This window comes from Pseudophryne corroboree, chromosome 9, assembly GCF_028390025.1.
Source record: "Pseudophryne corroboree isolate aPseCor3 chromosome 9, aPseCor3.hap2, whole genome shotgun sequence".
Lineage (NCBI taxonomy): Eukaryota > Metazoa > Chordata > Amphibia > Anura > Myobatrachidae > Pseudophryne > Pseudophryne corroboree.
Window position 1 is genome coordinate 370,381,502 of NC_086452.1, and position 21,121 is coordinate 370,402,622.

The 21,121-nt window shown below is 47.3% G+C and overlaps 1 protein-coding gene across 1 annotated transcript in view; it reads left to right on the forward strand.

Annotated features, from left to right (window-relative positions):
• The first annotated feature begins 306 nt into the window (after positions 1–306).
• The window catches only part of PTPDC1 (protein tyrosine phosphatase domain containing 1), a 203,361-nt gene continuing 182,546 nt past the window's right edge, over positions 307–21,121 (forward strand). The window contains exon 1 of the mRNA XM_063940749.1: positions 307–392. Within this exon, the coding sequence (XP_063796819.1) occupies positions 311–392 (82 nt within the window). The 5' untranslated portion in view covers positions 307–310. The remainder of the gene's footprint in view (positions 393–21,121) is intronic.

The window sequence follows — 21,121 nt, forward strand, 5'->3', positions numbered from 1 at the left end:
TGACGCATAGGGCATTTGAGGCACATAGGGGAATATTGTCCAATAGTATCCCCTTTTTTCAAAACTTTTGATAATCTGATTATTTTAGTGTGATAGGGTTTGTTTGTTTGTTTGTTTTGTGGGGGGGGGGGGGGGTTGAGGGGGGGAGGGAGGGGGCGCCAAATTACTGCCTTGCCCCGGGTGATGAAAATCCTAGTTTCGCCCTGTCTTAGTTTACAGAAAAACTCATTAACAGTCAAGTGGAATTCTGCAAATATTTGTTTTCTTACCACTAATGTTTTTATTATTATTTTTTCTTGCAGTGGTTGCAATGGCGTCTGGGGTCTTGGTACAAAATGATTTGCTGTGCTGTACTTCTGCAAGCAACACGAAGCAAGCAGCAATGAGCTCAGGTAATCTTGTCTGTCATGCTAAGCTTGCATACTGATGTTATTGAGGGGTCTGTTTACTAAAGCCTTGGTTGGAAATAAAGTAGACGGAGATAAATATCCAGCCAATGAGCTCCTGACTGCCATGTCACAGACACGCTTTGAAAAATGACAGTTATGAGCCGATTGGCTGGTACTTTATCTCCGTCCACTTTATCTCCATCCATGGCTTAGTAAATAGACCCCAAAATCAGAATCAGCTTTATTGGCCAGGTATACTTGCGTATACTAGGAATTTGTCTTTGGTTTGCTATACAACAGCCAAGTAGGTAACAGATAATCAGGTGGGGGGGAGGGGCAAGTAAAGTCATACAGATAGGAATACCGTAGGGACAAAAGTGAGTTACATGTACATCTAGTCAGTCAGTGTTCAGGAGTTCAGCAGGTGGACTGCTTGGGGAAAGAAACTTTTGAGGCTTCTGCCTGAAGGAAGCAAGTTAAACATGCTGAGGCCAGGGTGTAGCTGGTCCTTTACTGAGGGAAGGTTGGCGCCTGATCTTCTCTGCAGTTCTGACCACCTTTTGGAGCCTGCATCTGTCCCTCGTGCTGGCGGAGTCGTACCATATCAGTATCGAGGAGCACAGTACCGACTCCACAATCGCGGAGTAGAAGAGGATCAGAAGCTTCTGTGGAATGTTGAACTTCCTTAGTTGCCTGAGGAAGAACAACTTCTTCTGCGCTTTCCCGACAGTGGTGTCAGCGTTGGACCCCCATTTAAAATGGTCCATAGGAACTTGATGGAGTCCACTAGCTATACCACACTGTCAGCAGTCGTTAGCGGAGGTGCACTAGCTGACTTCTTCCTGAAGTCCACTATCATCTCGACAGTTATGAGGGGGTTGAGCTCAAGGTTGTTGTGGCTGCACCACTGGGCCAACCGGTCTACTTCCCGTCTATAGGCCAATTCGTCCTTAATGAGGCCAATGACGGTGGTGTCGTTGGCGAATTTGATGATCTTTACTGATTGCGCCTCCGAGGTGCAGTCATTTGTGTACAGGGAGAAGAGCAGGGGTGAGAGGACACAGCCCTAAGGGTCCCCTGTACTAATGGGCCGCGCTTGAGAGGTGAATTCCCCCGCTTTCACCACCTGTGTCCTATCTGTCGGGAAGTCTACTATCCAGGAAAAGGTAGCTTCTGGGACCCCTAAGCGAAGTAATTTGGGGTGGAGGATGCTGGGGACGATCGTATTGAAGGCCGAGCTGAAATCGACAAACAGGACCCTCGCGTAGGTACCGGGAGTGTCTAGGTGCTGTGGAATGTAGTGCAGGCTCAGGTTGACTGCATCCTCGACACACCGATTCGATCGATAGGCAAACTGTAGGGGGTCCAGTTGGGTGCCAGCCACGGTTTTCAGGTAATTCAAAACCAGATTCTCGAACGTTTTCATGAACACAGACGTCAGTGCTATGGGCCTGTAGTTGTTCAGGTTTGTGATAGACCGAGGGACCGGGTTCTTGGGGACCGGGATGATAGTGGACCTTTTGAGGTAGGAAGGGACTTTCTGTAGCTCTGGCGATTTGTTGCCGATCTTGGTGAATATGGGGGCGAGCTGACCCGCACATGCTCTCAGGGCAGATGGTGACACTCCATCAGGACCCGCAGCTTTCCTGGTTTTGGCTCTTTTGAACAGTGCCTCCACCTTTTCTTGGGTGACTTGCAGTGCCTGGAGTTGGCCATCGGTGTTCGGGGCATCGTAGAGGTGATTGTTTGGGTCGCAGGGGACTTCTTTTGCGAACCTGCAATAAAAGTGGTTCAGCTCGTCTGCTAGGTCTTGGAGCATGGTGGTGGATTTTGATGTTTTCTTGTAATTGGTTATGGATTGCATTCCTTTCCGTACAGATACGGGGTCATTGGTAGAGAGATCGTTTTTTCAGCTTGTCCGAGAACCGCTTTTTGCTAGCCTGATTTCTTTAGTCAGAGAGTTCCTAGTTCAGTTGTATAGTGCTCTGTCACCGCTGCTATATGTCTCCTCTTTGGCCCGACAAAGTTGCCTGAGCTGGGTGTTGAACCAGGGCTTGTTGTTGTTGTAAATGCGGTAAGTCTTGGTAGGTACACACGTCCTCACAGTAGCTGATGTAGGATATGATAATGTCTGTCAGGTCGTTCAGGTCGGTTGCCGAGGCTTGGAAGACCCCCCATTCCGTGCAGTTGAAGCAGGACTGGAGCTTCATCTTAGCCTCGTTGGTCCATTTCTTAACATTCTTGAGGACAGGCTTAACCGCTCTCAGCTTCTGTGTATAGGTAGGGAGTAGGTGGACAAGCAGTGGTCAGATAGGCCGAGTGCAGCACGCGGGATATACTGGAAGGCAGACTTGAGAGTAGTGTAGCAGGGGTCAAGAGTGCGCCCTTCCCTAGTGGCACATGTGATTTGTTGCTTGTACTTAGGGAGCTCCTTGCTCAGGTTAGTTCTGTTGAAGTCGCCCAGCACTATAAGCAGAGAGTCTGGGTGTTTTTGTTCTATGTCAGATATGCCTATGGCCAGGTGGTGCAGGGCTTCGTTCGCGCAGATGAGTGGTGGGGGGGGGGGTGTGCACTCCCACAAGGACAATTGAGGCAAATTCCTGGGGGGGAATAGAAGGGGTTGCAGTTGATACTTAGCATCTCCAGGTGAGGGCTACATGATCGTGACATTAGTGCACCATCTGTCGTTGATGTAGAAGCAGATGCCACCACCCGTCGTTTTTTCCTGAGAGAACCTTGGAGCGAATGTCCCTGAAGAGACCGAAACCCGGCAGAGACATCAGGTTGTCCGCAATATGGTCATCCAGCCACGTCTCCGTAAAGTAGTCGATGGACGACCATGTAATGCCTGACCCTGCACTGTCTAGAAGGAGGAACAGTTAGTCAAACTTGTTTGCCAGTGAGCGCACGTTCGAGAGCAGGATTGCGGGAAGTGCAGACCGGTGCCCTAGGTTCTTCTACTAGGGCCGGCATGAGGGCCCTCGTCATTGTCTTTCTGGGGCCGCCAATCCACCCGCCAGTAGCCGCCCGGGCTGCAGCCGCTCGGTCATCCACTTCGGCGTCCACGACATCTGCATCCCTGCTACACAGGGCAGCGAGGGCTGCAAGGGCAACTGATCTGCCCGCCGACAAACCCGAACCGCGGGAGCACTCCAACTTAGAAGGGCTTCCCTGCTGTATTTGGTCACCGGTGGGGTAGACAATGGCAGAGGAAAACAAGGGGAAACAGGTATTTTGGCTGAGCTGCAAAGCTCCGAGGCAGCCATCTGCGGCGCCATCGTGGATTGTAATCGCTCTAATAATTATTGCTATAACCTATTGCTGCTCTTTAATCCAATGGGTATATTATAAACAAGTGATAAATAAAATAATTTAGCTTTTTCTGTTGCTGATTTAGCTAATTATTCCAGGATAAAGCAGGCTTGTGGAAAGTAGAGATGTGCACTTGAAATTTTTCGGGTTTTGTGTTTTGGTTTTGGGTTCGGTTCCGCGGCCGTGTTTTGGGTTCGACCGCGTTTTGGCAAAACCTCACCGAATTTTTTTTGTCGGATTCGGGTGTGTTTTGGATTCGGGTGTTTTTTTCAAAAAACACTAAAAAACAGCTTAAATCATAGAATTTGGGGGTCATTTTGATCCCAAAGTATTATTAACCTCAAAAACCATAATTTCCACTCATTTTCAGTCTATTCTGAATACCTCACAATATTATTTTTAGTCCTAAAATTTGCACAGAGGTCGCTGGATGACTAAGCTAAGCGACCCTAGTGGCCGACACAAACACCGGGCCCATCTAGGAGTGGCACTGCAGTGTCACGCAGGATGGCCCTTCCAAAAAACACTCCCCAAACAGCACATGACGCAAAGAAAAAAAGAGGCGCAATGAGGTAGCTGTGTGAGTAAGATAAGCGACCCTAGTGGCCGACACAAACACCTGGCCCATCTAGGAGTGGCACTGCAGTGTCACGCAGGATGGCCCTTCCAAAAAACACTCCCCAAACAGCACATGACGCAAAGAAAAAAAGAGGCGCAATGAGGTAGCTGTGTGAGTAAGATAAGCGACCCTAGTGGCCGACACAAACACCTGGCCCATCTAGGAGTGGCACTGCAGTGTCACGCAGGATGGCCCTTCCAAAAAACACTCCCCAAACAGCACATGACGCAAAGAAAAAAAGAGGCGCAATGAGGTAGCTGTGTGAGTAAGATAAGCGACCCTAGTGGCCGACACAAACACCGGGCCCATCTAGGAGTGGCACTGCAGTGTCACGCAGGATGGCCCTTCCAAAAAACACTCCCCAAACAGCACATGACGCAAAGAAAAATTAAAGAAAAAAGAGGTGCAAGATGGAATTGTCCTTGGGCCCTCCCACCCACCCTTATGTTGTATAAACAGGACATGCACACTTTAACCAACCCATCATTTCAGTGACAGGGTCTGCCACACGACTGTGACTGAAATGACGGGTTGGTTTGGACCCCCACCAAAAAAGAAGCAATTAATCTCTCCTTGCACAAACTGGCTCTACAGAGGCAAGATGTCCACCTCATCATCATCCTCCGATATATCACCGTGTACATCCCCCTCCTCACAGATTATCAATTCGTCCCCACTGGAATCCACCATCTCAGCTCCCTGTGTACTTTGTGGAGGCAATTGCTGCTGGTCAATGTCTCCACGGAGGAATTGATTATAATTCATTTTAATGAACATCATCTTCTCCACATTTTCTGGAAGTAACCTCGTACGCCGATTGCTGACAAGGTGAGCGGCGGCACTAAATACTCTTTCGGAGTACACACTTGTGGGAGGGCAACTTAGGTAGAATAAAGCCAGTTTGTGCAAGGGCCTCCAAATTGCCTCTTTTTCCTGCCAGTATAAGTACGGACTGTGTGACGTGCCTACTTGGATGCAGTCACTCATATAATCCTCCACCATTCTTTCAATGGGGAGAGAATCATATGCAGTGACAGTAGACGACATGTCCGTAATCGTTGACAGGTCCTTCAGTCCGGACCAGATGTCAGCATCAGCAGTCGCTCCAGACTGCCCTGCATCACCGCCAGCGGGTGGGCTCGGAATTCTGAGCCTTTTCCTCGCACCCCCAGTTGCGGGAGAATGTGAAGGAGGAGATGTTGACAGGTCGCGTTCCGCTTGACTTGACAATTTTGTCACCAGCAGTTCTTTGAACCCCAGCAGACTTGTGTCTGCCGGAAAGAGATCCAAGGTAGGTTTTAAATCTAGGATCGAGCACGGTGGCCAAAATGTAGTGCTCTGATTTCAACAGATTGACCACCCGTGAATCCTTGTTAAGCGAATTAAGGGCTCCATCCACAAGTCCCACATGCCTAGCGGAATCGCTCCGTGTTAGCTCCTCCTTCAATGTCTCCAGCTTCTTCTGCAAAAGCCTGATGAGGGGAATGACCTGACTCAGGCTGGCAGTGTCTGAACTGACTTCACGTGTGGCAAGTTCAAAGGGCAGCAGAACCTTGCACAACGTTGAAATCATTCTCCACTGCGCTTGAGACAGGTGCATTCCACCTCCTATATCGTGCTGAATTGTATAGGCTTGAATGGCCTTTTGCTGCTCCTCCAACCTCTGAAGCATATATAGGGTTGAATTCCACCTCGTTACCACTTCTTGCTTCAGATGATGGCAGGGCAGGTTCAGGCGTTTTTGGTGTTGCTCCAGTCTTCTGTACGTGGTGCCTGTACGCCGAAAGTGTCCCGCAATTCTTCTGGCCACCGACAGCATCTCTTGCACGCCCCTGTCGTTTTTTAAAAAATTCTGCACCACCAAATTCAAGGTATGTGCAAAACATGGGACGTGCTGGAATTTGCCCATATTTAATGCACACACAATATTGCTGGCGTTGTCCGATGCCACAAATCCACAGGAGAGTCCAATTGGGGTAAGCCATTCCGCGATGATCTTCCTCAGTTGCCGTAAGAGGTTTTCAGCTGTGTGCGTATTCTGGAAACCGGTGATACAAAGCGTAGCCTGCCTAGGAAAGAGTTGGCGTTTGCGAGATGCTGCTACTGGTGCCGCCGCTGCTGTTCTTGCGGCGGGAGTCCATACATCTACCCAGTGGGCTGTCACAGTCATATAGTCCTGACCCTTCCCTGCTCCACTTGTCCACATGTCCGTGGTTAAGTGGACATTGGGTACAGCTGCATTTTTTAGGACACTGGTGACTCTTTTTCTGAGGTCTGTGTACATTTTCGGTATCGCCTGCCTAGAGAAATGGAACCTAGATGGTATTTGGTACCGGGGACACAGTACCTCCAACAAGTCTCTAGTTGGCTCTGCAGTAATGATGGATACCGGAACCACGTTTCTCACCACCCAGGATGCCAAGGCCTCAGTTATCCGCTTTGCAGCAGGATGACTGCTGTGATATTTCATCTTCCTCGCAAAGGACTGTTGGACAGTCAATTGCTTGGTGGAAGTAGTAAAAGTGGTCTTACGATTTCCCCTCTGGGATGACCATCGACTCCCAGCAGCAACAACAGCAGCAGCGCCAGCAGCAGTAGGCGTTACACGCAAGGATGCATCGGAGGAATCCCAGGCAGGAGAGGAATCGTCAGAATTGCCAGTGACATGGCCTGCAGGACTATTGGCATTCCTGGGGAAGGAGGAAATTGACACTGAGGGAGTTGGTGGGGTGGTTTGCGTGAGCTTGGTTACAAGAGGAAGGGATTTACTGGTCAGTGGACTGCTTCCGCTGTCGCCCAAAGTTTTTGAACTTGTCACTGACTTATTATGAATGCGCTGCAGGTGACGTATAAGGGAGGATGTTCCGAGGTGGTTAACGTCCTTACCCCTACTTATTACAGCTTGACAAAGGCAACACATGGCTTGACAAATGTTGTCCGCATTTCTGTTGAAATACTTCCACACCGAAGAGCTGATTTTTTTGGTATTTTCACCAGGCATGTCAACGGCCATATTCCTCCCACGGACAACAGGTGTCTCCCCGGGTGCCTGACTTAAACAAACCACCTCACCATCAGAATCCTCCTTGTCAATTTCCTCCCCAGCGCCAGCAACACCCATATCCTCCTCATCCTGGTGTACTTCAACACTGACATCTTCAATCTGACTATCAGGAACTGGACTGCGGGTGCTCCTTCCAGCACTTGCAGGGGGCGTGCAAATGGTGGAAGGCGCATGCTCTTCACGTCCAGTGTTGGGAAGGTCAGGCATCGCAACCGACACAATTGGACTCTCCTTGTGGATTTGGGATTTCGAAGAACGCACAGTTCTTTGCGGTGCTTTTGCCAGCTTGAGTCTTTTCATTTTTCTAGCGAGAGGCTGAGTGCTTCCATCCTCACGTGAAGCTGAACCACTAGCCATGAACATAGGCCAGGGCCTCAGCCGTTCCTTGCCACTCCGTGTGGTAAATGGCATATTGGCAAGTTTACGCTTCTCCTCCGACAATTTTATTTTAGATTTTGGAGTCCTTTTTTTACTGATATTTGGTGTTTTGGATTTTACATGCTCTGTACTATGACATTGGGCATCGGCCTTGGCAGACGACGTTGCTGGCATTTCATCGTCTCGGCCATGACTAGTGGCAGCAGCTTCAGCACGAGGTGGAAGTGGATCTTGATCTTTCCCTAATTTTGGAACCTCAACATTTTTGTTCTCCATATTTTAATAGGCACAACTAAAAGGCACCTCAGGTAAACAATGGAGATGGATGGATACTAGTATACTTATGGATGGACGAGCGACTGCCGACACAGAGGTAGCTACAGCCGTGGACTACCGTACTGTGTCTGCTGCTAATATAGACTGGATGATAATGAGATGAAATCAATATATATATATATATATATATAATATCACTAGTACTGCAGCCGGACAGGTATATATATTTATTATGTAATGACTGATGACGGACCTGCTGGACACTGTCAGCTCAGCAGCACCGCAGACTGCTACAGTAAGCTACTATAGTAGTATGTATAAAGAAGAAAGAAAAAAAAAAAAACCACGGGTAGGTGGTATACAATTATGGATGGACGAGCGACTGCCGACACAGAGGTAGCTACAGCCGTGGACTACCGTACTGTGTCTGCTGCTAATATAGACTGGATGATAATGAGATGAAATCAATATATATATATATGTAATATCACACTAGTACTGCAGCCGGACAGGTAGATATATTTATTATGTAATGACTGATGACGGACCTGCTGGACACTGTCAGCTCAGCAGCACCGCAGACTGCTACAGTAAGCTACTATAGTAGTATGTATAAAGAAGAAAAAAAAAAAACCACGGGTAGGTGGTATACAATTATGGATGGACGAGCGACTGCCGACACAGAGGTAGCTACAGCCGTGGACTACCGTACTGTGTCTGCTGCTAATATAGACTGGATGATAATGAGATGAAATATATATATATATATATATATATATATATATATAATATCACTAGTACTGCAGCCGGACAGGTATATATATTTATTATGTAATGACTGATGACGGACCTGCTGGACACTGTCAGCTCAGCAGCACCGCAGACTGCTACAGTAAGCTACTATAGTAGTATGTATAAAGAAGAAAGAAAAAAAAAAAAAGCACGGGTAGGTGGTATACAATATTATATATATATATATATATATATATATATATATATATATATATATATATATATATATATATATATATATTAAACTGGTGGTGATCATTAAACTGGTGGTCAGGTCACTGGTCACACTATCAGCAACTTGCAAGTAGTACTCCTAAGCAGACAATCACAATATATATTATACTGGTGGTCAGTGTGGTCACAATGGCAGTGTGGCACTCTGGCAGCAAAAGTGTGCACTGTACGTTATATGTACTCCTGAGTCCTGCTCTCAGACTCTAACTGCTCCCCACTGTCAGTGTCTCCCCCACAAGTCAGATATACATTATACAGTCACACTATCTATCTATCACTTCAGCAAGTAGTAGTACTCCTCCTAATGCTCCCCAAAATTACTACTGTGTCTCTCTCTACTCTAGTCTCACTCTCTTCTCTAAAACGGAGAGGACGCCAGCCACGTCCTCTCCCTATGAATCTCAATGCACGTGTGAAAATGGCGGCGACGCGCGGCTCCTTATATAGAATCCGAGTCTCGCGATAGAATCCGAGCCTCGCGAGAATCCGACAGCGGGATGATGACGTTCGGGCGCGCTCGGGTTAACCGAGCAAGGCGGGAAGATCCGAGTCGCTCGGCCCCGTGTAAAAAAAAAAAATGAAGTTCGGGCGGGTTCGGATTCCGAGGAACCGAACCCGCTCATCTCTAGTGAAAAGGTGTTAAAATCCAATTCCTATTGTGCAAGTGTGAAAGATCTCAGTGTGAGAGGTAGATTTCTTTTGTGTGTGTGTGTGTGGGGGGGGGGGGGGGTAGTAATAACGTGTCCTGGGGAATGGCTCCTGCAATTTGAAATGAACAGAGACCCTTCAGCAATTCAGAGCCTGAATATACAGTATATTAGTTGATAAATGCAAGAAGTCAGAGTTATTTGTTGCTCAGAGAACAGAGGTGAATGATGTCTAAGTGAGGAACTGGATGAAGCCAAAGATAGATTGTAGTCCACAGTACCTTGTCTGGGATGTCCAATGCAGAGTACAGTAAATTCCAAACTGAAGGACTTCTCAGTGGAGAGATGCAGAGGTTTCAATTTAGTGTGTATCTCAGGCAGGAATGCAATCCGTTGGTTTTGATGAGATGTCGGCATAGAGTAGTACAAGTTAAAGATAAGTCCTTGGATATTTATGATGATTTATAGGTCAGTTGTGGTGAATTTAATCTGTTGTATGGAGATGATCAGTAGCATGCAAAAGGTGAGGCAGCCATCTTGGCTGGCAAATCACTATATATTGTGAGTTGATCAGTGATTATTTAGCTTAAAGTGGTACCAACACTTTTATTATACAGTTTGGGAGAAATTATTTTGTAGGTCAAACAAATGTCAGTTCACTAGAAGCTAGTGACAGTAGTGATCATGCACATCACCTCATTCCTGCACTGTCTGTATGATGGATTCAATTTAATTGTATTCTAAATCCTGTTATATTTTAAACATGTCAGTTATTGTAGTCAATGAGACTTGTGTTGGCTGCTGTTGTTTGCTTGGTTGTATCTTATACCCCTTTCACACCAGCACCTCTGAACACGGCTTTTTGGCACATGAATGCGCATAACCCGTGTTCATGTGCGGTGTGAAAGGGTGCTGGGGTTGAAGTACCGGGTCCAGTGACCCGGTATTTCAACCCGACTCACTGTGCGGTGTGAACGGGTGCGACCCGGCTCCCGTTCACTCTCTATGTACGGGCGGCGCTTGGAGATCATGTGATCTCCATGCGCCGCGTCACCGCTGACGTCAGCAACCCGGCAATATGCCAGGCTGCTGACTGCAGTGTGAAAGGCGCCTAACCTGGGAATGTCCCTGCATGATCCCGGGACCGTATTCCCGGGTAAGTCCCTGCATCTTAGGTATGAAAGTGGTATCAGACACAAAGTAGTTGGCTGTGTGCAAAGTGTGTTAGGAAACAGCTACAGCAGCACCTCTAGAAAAATCTCCTGTTAGCCGAGATTCTAAGAAAACAAGTGGTACAAAGATCTGAGGGCGCTTCTAATATTGGAGCAGATGTATTAACCTGGAGAAGGCATAAGGAAGTGATAAACCAGTGATAAATGCAAGGTGATAAATATACCAACCAATCAGCTCCCATATGTAAATTAACAGTTAGGAGCTGATTGGCTGGTGCATTATCACCCTGCACCCAACACTGCTTATCACTGGTTTATCACTTCCTTATGCCTTCTACAGGTTAATACATCTACCCCATTGTTCCTAATATAAACCATCCAAAGTCAATAGAGTATATTTACCATTAAAACATTTACATACATATATAAGTTGTAACACTGTAGGGGTGCAAGGCGCCTCTTCCTGGGGAATATGGCAGCACGCAGCAGCTCAGAAACAACACAAGTCCAGTTTCTGGTACAACTGGCCCCGGCCAGTTTTATTGAAACAGAAAATAAAACAAACACCAAAAGAAAATACCTTGCCTGTCCGGCACTAACTAAACACAAGATGTTCCTAACTATCACTAAACAAAACACAGGGTTCTCCAGTAAACACTGTTTAGCTCACTTGTAACCAGAAGCGTGTTTCTCTCACACAGATCCCTCCAGTCTTCCCAGGCAGTCTGCACACCCTAATCAGGCCAGCAGCTCTATAACACTATTACACAGCTGAAAGCCTGATTAGCCTTCTGTGAGGCCAAAGACCCGAACTGGGCCCAATGTCTAGAACTCGCCTTATCTCTCTCTCAGAGCCTTTACCCAGCTTTTACAGCAAACTGAAAAGGTTCTGACAAAACAAAAGCATTTTTCCTAGAAGTTTCCATTTTCTAAAACATGTAAGACAAGAACCTGGGACAAACATACCTGCCCTCAAACACTATCCCAGTGTTCTTGTCACAATATATATATATATTCCGTGCATTGGCCAATCCACCAACTAAACCCCCATCATTTATTTATTGAATTGTTGAGGATAAGTGAGTTTACTTTGGTGAGTGCTGGGTTCTTTGTTTGTACATATATATATATACAGGTTGAGTATCCCTTATCCAAAATGCTTGGGACCAGAGGAATTTTGGATATCGGATTTTTCCGTATTTTGGAATAATTGCATACCATAATGAGATATTATGGTGATGGGACCTAAATCTAAGCACAGAATGCATTTATGTTACATATACACCTTATACACACAGCCTGAAGGTAATTTTAACCAATATTTTTTATAACTTTGTGCATTAAACAAAGTGTGTGTACATTCACTCAATTCATTTATGTTTCATATACACCTTATGCACACAGCCTGAAGGTCATTTAATAAAATATTTTTAATAACTTTGAGTATTAAACAAAGTTTGTGTACATTGAGCCATCAGAAAACAAAGGTTTCATTATTTCACTCTCACTCAAAAAAGTCCGTATTTCGGAATATTCCGTATTTCGGAATATTTGGATATGGGATACTCAACCTGTATATATATACTGTATATATTTTTATATATACACTGCTCAAAAAAATAAAGGGAACACTAAACTAACACATCCTAGATCTGAATGAATGAAATATTTTTATTAAATACTTTGTTCTTTACATAGTTGAATGTGCTGACAACAAAATCACACAAAAATTATCAATGGAAATCAAATTTATTAACTCATGGAGGTCTGGATTTGGAGTCACACTCAAAATTAAAGTGGAAAAACACACTACAGGCTGATCCAACTTTGATGTAATGTCCTTAAAACAAGTCAAAATGAGGCTCAGTAGTGTGTGTGGCCTCCACGTGCCTGTATGACCTCCCTACAAAGCCTGGGCATGCTCCTGATGAGGTGGCGGATGGTCTCCTGAGGGATCTCCTCCCAGACCTGGACTAAAGCATCTGCCAACTCCTGGACAGTCTGTGGTGCAACGTGGCGTTGGTGGATGGAGCGAGACATGATGTCCCAGATGTGCTCAACTGGATTCAGGTCTGGGGAACGGGCTGGCCAGTCCATAGCATCAATGCCTTCGTCTTGCAGGAACTGCTGACACACTCCAGTCACATGAGGTCTAGCAATGTCTTGCATTAGGAGGAACCCAGGGCCAACCGCACCAGCATATGGTCTCACAAGGGGTCTGAGGATCTCATCTCGGTACCTAATGGCAGTCAGGCTACCTCTGGCGCGCACATGGAGGGCTGTGCAGCCCCCCAAAGAAATGCCACCCTCACCATTACTGACCTACTGCCAAACCGGTCATGCTGGAGGATGTTGCAGGCAGCAGAACATTCTCCTTGGCGTCTCCAGACTCTGTCACGTCTGTCACATGTGCTCAGTGAGAACCTGCTTTCATCTATGAAGAGCATAGGGCGCCAGTGGCGAATTTGCCAATCTTGGTGTTCTCTGGCAAATGCCAAACGTCCTGCACGGTGTTGGGCTGTAAGCACAACCCCCACCTGTGGACGTCGGGCCCTCATACCACCCTCATGGAGTCTGTTTCTGATCGTTTGAGTAGACACGTGCACATTTGTGGCTTGCTGGAGGTCATTTTGCAGGGCTCTGGCAGTGCTCCTCCTGTTCCTCCTTGCACAAAGGCGGAGGTAGTGGTCCTGCTGCTGGGTTGTTGCCCTCCTACGGCCTCCTCCACGTCTCCTGATGTACTGGCCTGTTTCCTTGTAGCGCCTCCATGCTCTGGACACTACGCTGACACACACAGCAAACCTTCTTGCCACAGCTCGCATTGATGTGCCATCCTGGATGAGCTGCACTACCTGAGCCACTTGTGTGGGTTGTAGACTCCGTCTCATGCTATCACTAGAGTGAAAGTACCGACAGCTTTCAAAAGTGACCAAAACATCAGCCAGAAAGCATAGGAGCTGAGAAGTGGTCTGTGGTCACCACCTGCAGAACAACTCCTTTATTGGGAGTGTCTTGCTAATTGCCTATAATTTCCACCTGTTGTCTATTCCATTTGCACAACAGCATGTGAAATTGATTGTCAATTAGTGTTGCTTCCTAAGTGGACAGTTTGCTTTCACAGAAGTGTGATTGACTTGGAGTTACATTGTGTTGTTTAAGTGTTCCCTGTATTTTTTTGAGCAGTGTGTATATATATATATATATATATTTCTCTGACGTCCTAGTGGATGCTGGGAACTCCGTAAGGACCATGGGGAATAGCGGCTCCGCAGGAGACTGGGCACAAAAGTAAAGCTTTAGGACTACCTGGTGTGCACTGGCTCCTCCCCCTATGACCCTCCTCCAAGCCTCAGTTAGATTTTTGTGCCCGGCCGAGAAGGGTGCACACTAGGGGCTCTCCTGAGCTTCTTAGTGAAAGTTTAGTTTTAGGTTTTTTATTTTCAGTGAGACCTGCTGGCAACAGGCTCACTGCATCGAGGGACTAAGGGGAGAAGAAGCGAACCTGCCTACTTGCAGCCAGCTTGGGCTTCTTAGGCTACTGGACACCATTAGCTCCAGAGGGACCGAACACAGGCCCAGCCTCGGAGCTCGGTCCCAGAGCCGCGCCGCCGGCCCCCTTACAGAGCCAGAAGCAAGAGGTCCGGAAAAATCGGCGGCAGAAGACATCAGTCTTCAACAAGGTAGCGCACAGCACTGCAGCTGTGCGCCATTGTTACTCAGGCACACTTCACACTTCGGTCACTGAGGGTGCAGGGCGCTAGGGGGGGGCGCCCTGAGCAGCAATGTAAACACCTTGGCTGGCAAAAATACACCACATATAACCCCCAGGGCTATATGGATGTATTTTAACCCCTGCCAGAACTCACAAAAAAGCGGGAGAAAAGGCCGCCGAGAAGGGGGCGGAGCCTATCTCCTCAGCACACGGGCGCCATTTTCCATCACAGCTCCGCTGGAAGGACGTCTCCCTGACTCTCCCCTGCAGTCCTGCACTACAGAAAAGGGTAAAAAAGAGAGGGGGGCACTAATTTGGCGCAGTTTTAATAATAACAGCAGCTATAAAGGGAAAAGCACATTTTATAGTGGTATTCCTGTCTATATATAGCGCTCTGGTGTGTGCTGGCATACTCTCGCTCTGTCTCCCCAAAGGGCTAGTGGGGTCCTGTCCTCTATCAGAGCATTCCCTGTGTGTGTGCGGTGTGTCGGTACGATTGTGTCGACATGTTTGAGGAGGAAAATGAGATGGAGGCGGAGCAATTGCCTATTATAGAGTTGTCACCCCCTAGGGAGTCGACACCTGAGTGGATGAGCTTATGGAAGGAATTGCGTGACAGTGTCAGCTCTTTACGAAAGACAGTTGACAACATGAGACAGCCGGCTACTCAGCTTGTGCCTGTCCAGGGGTCTCAAACGCCATCAGGGGCTTTAAAACGCCCGTTACCTCAAATGGCAGACACAGACACGGATACTGACTCCAGTGTCGATGATGAGGAGACAAACGTGACTTCCACTAGGGCCACACGTTACATGATTGAAGCAATGAAAAATGTATTGCATATCTCTGATAATACAAGTACCACTAAAAAGGGTATTATGTTTGGTGAGAAAAAACTGCCTGTAGTTTTTCCTGTATCCGAGGAATTAAATGAAGTGTGTGATGAGGCGTGGGTTTCCCCCGATAAAAAACTGATAATTCCTAAAAGGTTATTGGCATCATACCCTTTCCCGCCAGAGGATAGGGCACGTTGGGAAACACCCCCTAGGGTGGATAAAGCGCTCACACGCTTGTCTAAACAGGTAGCACTACCCTCTCCTGATACGGCCGCCCTAAAGGAACCTGCCGATAGAAAGCTGGAGAATATCCTAAAATGTATATACACTCACACGGGTGTTATACTGCGACCAGCAATCGCCTCAGCCTGGATGTGCAGTGCGGGCGTGGCGTGGTCGGATTCCCTGACTGAAAATATTGATACCCTAGATAGGGACAGTATATTACTGACTATAGAGCATTTGAAGGATGCATTTCTATATATGCGTGAAGCACAGAGGGATATTTGCAGACTGGCATCAAGAGTTAGCGCTCTGTCCATTTCTGCAAGAAGAGGTTTATGGACGCGGCAGTGGTCAGGTGATGCGGATTCTAAAAGGCACATGGAAGTATTGCCTTATAAGGGGGAGGAGTTATTTGGGGCAGGTCTATCAGACCTGGTAGCCACGGCAACTGCTGGAAAATCCACATTTTTACCCCAGGTAGCTTCTCAACCTAAGAAGACGCCGTATTATCAGGCGCAGTCCTTTCGGCCCCATAAGGGCAAGCGGGCAAAAGGCGCCTCATTTCTGCCCCGTGGCAGAGGGAGAGGAAAAAGGCTGCAGCACGGCAAAGTCCTCAGCATGACGCTGGGGCTTTACAAGCGGACTCAGGCACGGTGGGGGCCCGTCTCAAGATGTTCAGTGCGCAGTGGGCCCACTCGCAAGTGGACCCCTGGATCCTTCAGGTGGTATCTCAGGGGTACAAATTGGAATTCGAGACGTCTCCCCCTCGCCGTTTTCTAAAGTCTGCTTTACCGACGTCTCCCTCAGACAGGGAGGCAGTATTGGAAGCCATTCACAAGCTGTATTCCCAGCAGGTGATAATCAAGGTACCCCTCCTACAACAGGGAAAGGGGTACTATTCCACACTATTTGTGGTACCGAAGCCGGAGGCTCGGTGAGACCAATTTTAAATCTAAAATCCTTGAACACTTACATACAAAGGTTCAAATTCAAGATGGAGTCACTCAGAGCAGTGATTGCAAACCTGGAAGAAGGGGACTATATGGTGTCTCTGGACATCAAAGATGCTTACCTACATGTCCCAATTTACCCTTCTCACCAAGGGTACCTCAGGTTTGTGGTACAGAACTGTCACTATCAGTTTCAGACGCTGCCGTTTGGATTGTCCACGGCACCCCGGGTCTTTACCAAGGTAATGGCCGAAATGATGATACTCCTTCGAAGGAAGGGAGTTTTAGTTATCCCTTACTTGGACGATCTCCTGATAAGGGCAAGATCCAGGGAACAGTTGGAAGTCGGGGTAGCACTATCTCAGATAGTGCTGCGCCAGCACGGTTGGATTCTCAATATTCCAAAATCGCAGCTGATCCCGACGACACGCCTTCTATTCCTAGGGATGATCCTGGACACAGTCCAGAAAAAGGTGTTTCTCCCGGAGGAGAAAGCCAGGGAGTTATCCGAACTAGTCAGAAATCTCCTAAAACCAGGCCAAGTCTCAGTGCATCAATGCACAAGGGTCCTGGGAAAGATGGTGGCTTCTTACGAAGCAATCCCATTCGGCAGATTCCACGCAAGAACTTTCCAGTGGGATCTGCTAGACAAATGGTCCGGGTCGCATCTTCAGATGCATCAGCGGATAATCTTGTCACCAAGGACAAGGGTGTCTCTCCTGTGGTGGTTGCAGAGTGCTCATCTTCTAGAGGGCCGCAGATTCGGCATTCAGGACTGGGTCCTGGTGACCACGGATGCCAGCCTGCGAGGCTGGGGAGCAGTCACACAGGGAAGAAATTTCCAGGGCTTGTGGTCAAGCCTGGAGACATCACTTCACATAAATATCCTGGAGCTAAGGGCCATCTACAATGCTCTAAGCCTAGCAAGACCTCTGCTTCAAGGTCAGCCGGTGCTGATCCAGTCAGACAACATCACGGCAGTCGCCCACGTAAACAGACAGGGCGGCACAAGAAGCAGGAGGGCAATGGCAGAAGCTGCAAGGATTCTTCGCTGGGCGGAAAATCATGTGATAGCACTGTCAGTAGTGTTTATTCCGGGAGTGGACAACTGGGAAGCAGACTTCCTCAGCAGACACGACCTCCACCCGGGAGAGTGGGGACTTCACCCAGAAGTCTTCCACATGCTTGTGAACCGTTGGGAAAAACCAAAGGTGGACATGATGGCGTCCCGCCTCAACAAAAAACTAGACAGGTATTGCGCCAGGTCAAGGGACCCTCAGGCAATAGCTGTGGACGCTCTGGTAACACCGTGGGTGTACCAGTCAGTGTATGTGTTCCCTCCTCTGCCTCTCATACCCAAGGTACTGAGAATCATAAGAAGGAGAGGAGTAAGGACTATACTCGTGGCTCCGGATTGGCCAAGAAGGACTTGGTACCCGGAACTTCAATAGATGCTCACAGAGGACCCGTGGCCTCTACCTCTAAGAAGGGACCTGCTCCAGCAGGGACCCTGTCTGTTCCAAGACTTACCGCGGCTGCGTTTGACGGCATGGCGGTTGAACGCCGGATCCTGAAGGAAAAAGGCATTCCGGATGAAGTCATCCCTACCCTGATCAAAGCCAGGAAGGATGTAACCGTACAGCATTATCACCGTATTTGGCGTAAATGTGGTGCGAGGCCAGGAAGGCCCCTACAGAGGAATTTCAACTGGGTCGTTTCCTGCATTTCCTGCAAACAGGACTGTCTATGGGCCTAAAATTAGGGTCCATTAAGGTTCAAATTTCGGCCCTGTCGATTTTCTTCCAGAAAGAACTGGCTTCAGTTCCTGAAGTTCAGACGTTTGTCAAGGGGGTACTGCATATACAGCCTCCTTTTGTGCCTCCAGTGGCACCTTGGGATCTCAATGTAGTTTTGGGGTTCCTAAAATCACATTGGTTTGAACCACTCACCACTGTGGACTTAAAATATCTCACATGGAAAGTGGTAATGCTGTTGGCACTGGCTTCAGCCAGGCGTGTCTCAGAATTGGCGGCTTTATCCTATAAAAGCCCTTACCTAATTTTTCATACGGACAGGGCAGAATTGAGGACTCGTCCTCAATTTCTCCCTAAGGTGGTTTCAGCGTTTCACTTGAACCAGCCTATTGTGGTACCTGCGGCTACTAGGGACTTGGAGGACTCCAAGTTGCTGGACGTAGTCAGGGCCCTGAAAATATATGTTTCCAGGACGGCTGGAGTCAGAAAATCTGACTCGCTATTTATCCTGTATGCACCCAACAAGCTGGGTGCTCCTGCTTCTAAGCAGACTATTGCTCGTTGGATTTGTAGTACAATTCAGCTTGCACATTCTGTGGCAGGCCTGCCACAGCCAAAATCTGTAAAAGCCCATTCCACAAGGAAGGTGGGCTCATCTTGGGCGGCTGCCCGAGGGGTCTCGGCTTTACAACTTTGCCGAGCAGCTACTTGGTCAGGGGCAAACACGTTTGCTAAATTCTACATATTTGATACCCTGGCTGAGGAGGACCTGGAGTTCTCTCATTCGGTGCTGCAGAGTCATCCGCACTCTCCCGCCCGTTTGGGAGCTTTGGTATAATCCCCATGGTCCTTACGGAGTTCCCAGCATCCACTAGGACGTCAGAGAAAATAAGAATTTACTTACCGATAATTCTATTTCTCGTAGTCCGTAGTGGATGCTGGGCGCCCATCCCAAGTGCGGATTGTCTGCAATACTTGTACATAGTTATTGTTACAAAAATCGGGTTATTATTGTTGTGAGCCATCTTTTCAGAGGCTCCTCTGTTATCATGCTGTTAACCGGGTTCAGATCACAGGTTGTACGGTGTGATTGGTGTGGCTGGTATGAGTCTTACCCGGGATTCAAAATCCTTCCTTATTGTGTACACTCTTCCGGGCACAGTATCCTAACTGAGGCTTGGAGGAGGGTCATAGGGGGAGGAGCCAGTGCACACCAGGTAGTCCTAAAGCTTTACTTTTGTGCCCAGTCTCCTGCGGAGCCGCTATTCCCCATGGTCCTTACGGAGTTCCCAGCATCCACTACGGACTACGAGAAATAGAATTATCGGTAAGTAAATTCTTATTATATATATATATATATATATAAAATCTTTTATTCACAATGAAACTGTTAAAATGGGTGTGGATCAATGTTTAGGTCGACCACTATAGGTCGACAGTCACTAGGTCGACAGGGTCAGAAGGTCGACTTGTTCTAGGTCGACAGGTCAAAAGGTCGACATGAGTTTTTTATGTTTTTTTGGTGTCGTTTTCTTAGTAGAGTGACCGGTAACCTCAATTAGTGCACCGTGTCCCCTCGCATGGCTCGCCATGCTTCGGGCTAGGTGCCTCGCTCCGCTACCGCTTCGTTCGGCACAGATTACCGTTCCAATCGTAGTCCACGTGGATCGTTAAGTATGAAAATGAAAAAAAAAGTTTTTTAAAAAAAAAAACACCTCATGTCGACCTTTTGACCTGTCGACCTAGAACATGTTGACCTTATGACCCTGTCGACCTAGTGACTGTCGACCTATAGTGGTTGACCTAAACATTGTCGACCTTCAGACCGGATCCCGTTAAAATGTGCAATGATACAAGGAAAACTTCTTCACAATTTCGCAAGAGAATGCTGTATGTTTATCCAGTTCACATTCAGTGATACATATTTCTTTGTAGACATTTAATCATGGTGCGAAGTAAAAGTCGTGAAAAGTCATAAACCCAGCACTTTTCGTTCCGGGTTAATCCGGGTTAATCTAAAATCCGGGTTAATCTAAAAACTGATAGGTACAATTTAACATTAACTTGGGTCACCACTAAACCAAAGAAGAACGAGAGGGGCAGGTTTTACTTCGCACCGTTATTAAATGCATACTTGCCTACCTGACCCTCTCCATGAGGGAGAAAATGCTCTGTTCCTGGACTTACCTGGTAATGTACGATTGCCATCACCTGTGGTGAGCTAGTTAATTGATAAGAAAGGCGTTTCACCACAGGTGATGGCAATCATACATTACCAGGAAAGTCCAGGAACAGAGCATTTTCTCCCTCATGGAGAGGGTCAGGTAGGCAAGTATGATTAAATGTCTGCAAAGAAATATGTATCACTGAATGTGAACTGGATAAACATACAGCATTCTCTTGCGAAATTGTGAAGAAGCTGTCTTTGTATCTTTGTATCAAGATTTATATATATAGATATATATATCCTGTATATATATATATATATATATATATATATATATATATATATAGCTTGTGGATGGCGGCACTCCAAGGACTTCAAAGTTGCAGTAAGTATAGGTGACACACACCATGAGTAGCTGTTAACGTTTCAGTTTATTAACTAAACTTTCGTCAGAACAATAAGCAAAAGAAACAGATCTTACCTTTATAGAAGAACACCCTGTGTGTCTAGCGATGTGTGTCTCGTGCAGGGCACCCAGCCGGTGATGTCACAATCCTGCGACTTGCGCCTTACAGCGCTATGTCCGGTCAGGCT